The sequence below is a fragment of the Gossypium raimondii genome, chromosome 7 (assembly GCF_025698545.1).
Source record: "Gossypium raimondii isolate GPD5lz chromosome 7, ASM2569854v1, whole genome shotgun sequence".
NCBI lineage: Eukaryota > Viridiplantae > Streptophyta > Magnoliopsida > Malvales > Malvaceae > Gossypium > Gossypium raimondii.
This window is the reverse complement of record NC_068571.1, coordinates 22954519-22956309: the sequence shown is the minus strand read 5'-3', so window position 1 is coordinate 22956309 and position 1791 is coordinate 22954519. Positions and strand designations below refer to the sequence as shown.

The window sequence follows — 1791 nt, the reverse complement described above, 5'->3', positions numbered from 1 at the left end:
GACTTGTAAGTTAGACCAACATGGACTGAACATATTAAGGGTAAACAGTTGTTGGATGAGTCACTAGTTCCTCGTTTCCGTCAGGTTGAGAATGGGAAACTTTAGATTTTACGTTGAATAGTGAAGGAGTACTGTGTTTCCGTAAGAGAGTCTGTGTACCGAGGGATAATGATTTGAGGCAGTCAATGCTGCGAGAGGTGCATAGTAGTCCTTATGCTATGCATCCCGGTGGGAATAAAATGTACCATGACCTTCGTGAGTTATATTGTGGGCCTGGTCTTAAGCGTGAAGTAACTGATGTTGTGGGTAAGTGTTTGACTTGTCAGCAAGTGAAGGCTAAACATCAGTTACCTTCAGGAGTGCTTCAGCCGGTTTAGATTCCACTTTGGAAATGGGAGAGAGTAACTATGGATTTTGTGAGTGGGCTGCCCTTAACGCCTACTAAGAAGGATTCAGTATGGGTTATTGTAGATCAATTGACTAAATTTGCTCATTTCATACCAGTCCGTACTGATTACTTTTTTGCAGAAGTTGGCTAAACTGTAAGTGGCTGAGATTGTAAGACTGCATAGGGTACCGGTTTCTATTATATCAGACAGAGATCCTTGATTTACATCTCAGTTTTGGAAGAAATAACACGAGGATTTGCGTTCTAGACTGGACTTTAGTACTGCGTTTCATCCCGAGACAGATGGTCAGTCAGAGAAGGTGATTTAAATATTAAAGGATATGTTAAGGTGTTCTGTAATGGATTTTTGAGGCAACTGGGAAGATTATTTGCCGCTAGCAGAGTTTGCGTATAATAATAGCTACCAGTCCAGTATTCAAATGGCTTGAGTTATGCGAGCGGTGAGTTCTGGGGCCAGAATTAGTTTCTGAGACCGAAGAGAAGGTAAAACTGATTCGAGACCGATTGAGGGAAGCATCTGATAGGCAAAAGTCTTATGTGGATCTTAAACACCAAGAGATTGAGTTTTTCTGTGGGGGATTATGTATTTCTCAAGGTTTCTCCATGGAAAAAGATACTGAGGTGACGGAAGGGTAAGCTTAGCCCTAGGTTCATTGGGCCTTACCGTATACTGAAGTGTGTGGGACCGGTCATGTATCAAATTGAGTTGCCTCCAGAATTAGTTCAGATTTATGATGTGTTCCACGTCTCCATGTTAAGGCACTACCGCTTTGATCCCACACACATTGTTCCAGTTGAGGAAATCGAGGTTAGGCCAGATATGACCTTCGATGAGGAACCAGTGCAAAATTTGGACCGTGAGGTTAAGGTACTGAGGAAGAAATCTATTCCTCTAGTCAAAGTGCTTTGGCGTAATCACAATTCAGAAGAAGCCACGTGGGAACCCTAAGAGGCAATGCGACAACAATACCCTCATATTTTCTGATTAGGTAAATTTTGAGGCCAAAATTTCGTTAAGGGGTAGAGTTGTAACGCCCCAAATTTCAAGTCTTTAATTTTTCATGAGTTGTCACTGACTGCTTGTTTGCTTTAATGGTTAAGTGATTTGGGTGTGTATGAGAGTGTTTGAGAAGCCTGGGTTCAAGTCTTGGCCTTGACACAATTTTTATTTTTTCTCTTAAATGAATCTGGACATTGACACTTAGGCCTTATATATATATATATATATATTAATATTTGTTTTATGACACAAAGAGCTTATTGGTCCAATGGTAGGTGGCGTGTGAAGTATCCTTAAGGTTTAAGGTTCAAGTCCTGGGTTGTGCAAGGTAGTAATTATTTTCCTGCTTGAGCTGTGTAGGTAGTGGTGTTGGACTGAAACA

General features: G+C 41.0%; 1 protein-coding gene across 1 annotated transcript; it reads left to right on the top strand.

Annotated features, from left to right (window-relative positions):
- Window positions 1-239: 239 nt before the first annotated feature.
- On the top strand, window positions 240-1358 carry LOC128042512 (uncharacterized). The gene is made up of 3 exons (XM_052633879.1): window positions 240-306; window positions 867-1041; window positions 1169-1358. Exons 1-3 carry the CDS (start codon window positions 240-242, stop codon window positions 1356-1358), a joined length of 432 nt encoding a protein of 143 aa, XP_052489839.1.
- Window positions 1359-1791: the final 433 nt, after the last annotated feature.

Excerpts from the sequence above, each read along its gene's own strand:
- LOC128042512 (XM_052633879.1), top strand. The coding sequence starts at position 240 with ATGTACCATGACCTTCGTGAGTTATATTGTGGGCCTGGTCTTAAGCGT. Across the intron at positions 307-866 it reads TGAAGTAACTGATGTTGTGG|AATTAGTTTCTGAGACCGAA; the intron begins GTAAGTGTTTGA and ends TTCTGGGGCCAG. Across the intron at positions 1,042-1,168 it reads GATACTGAGGTGACGGAAGG|GCACTACCGCTTTGATCCCA; the intron begins GTAAGCTTAGCC and ends CTCCATGTTAAG.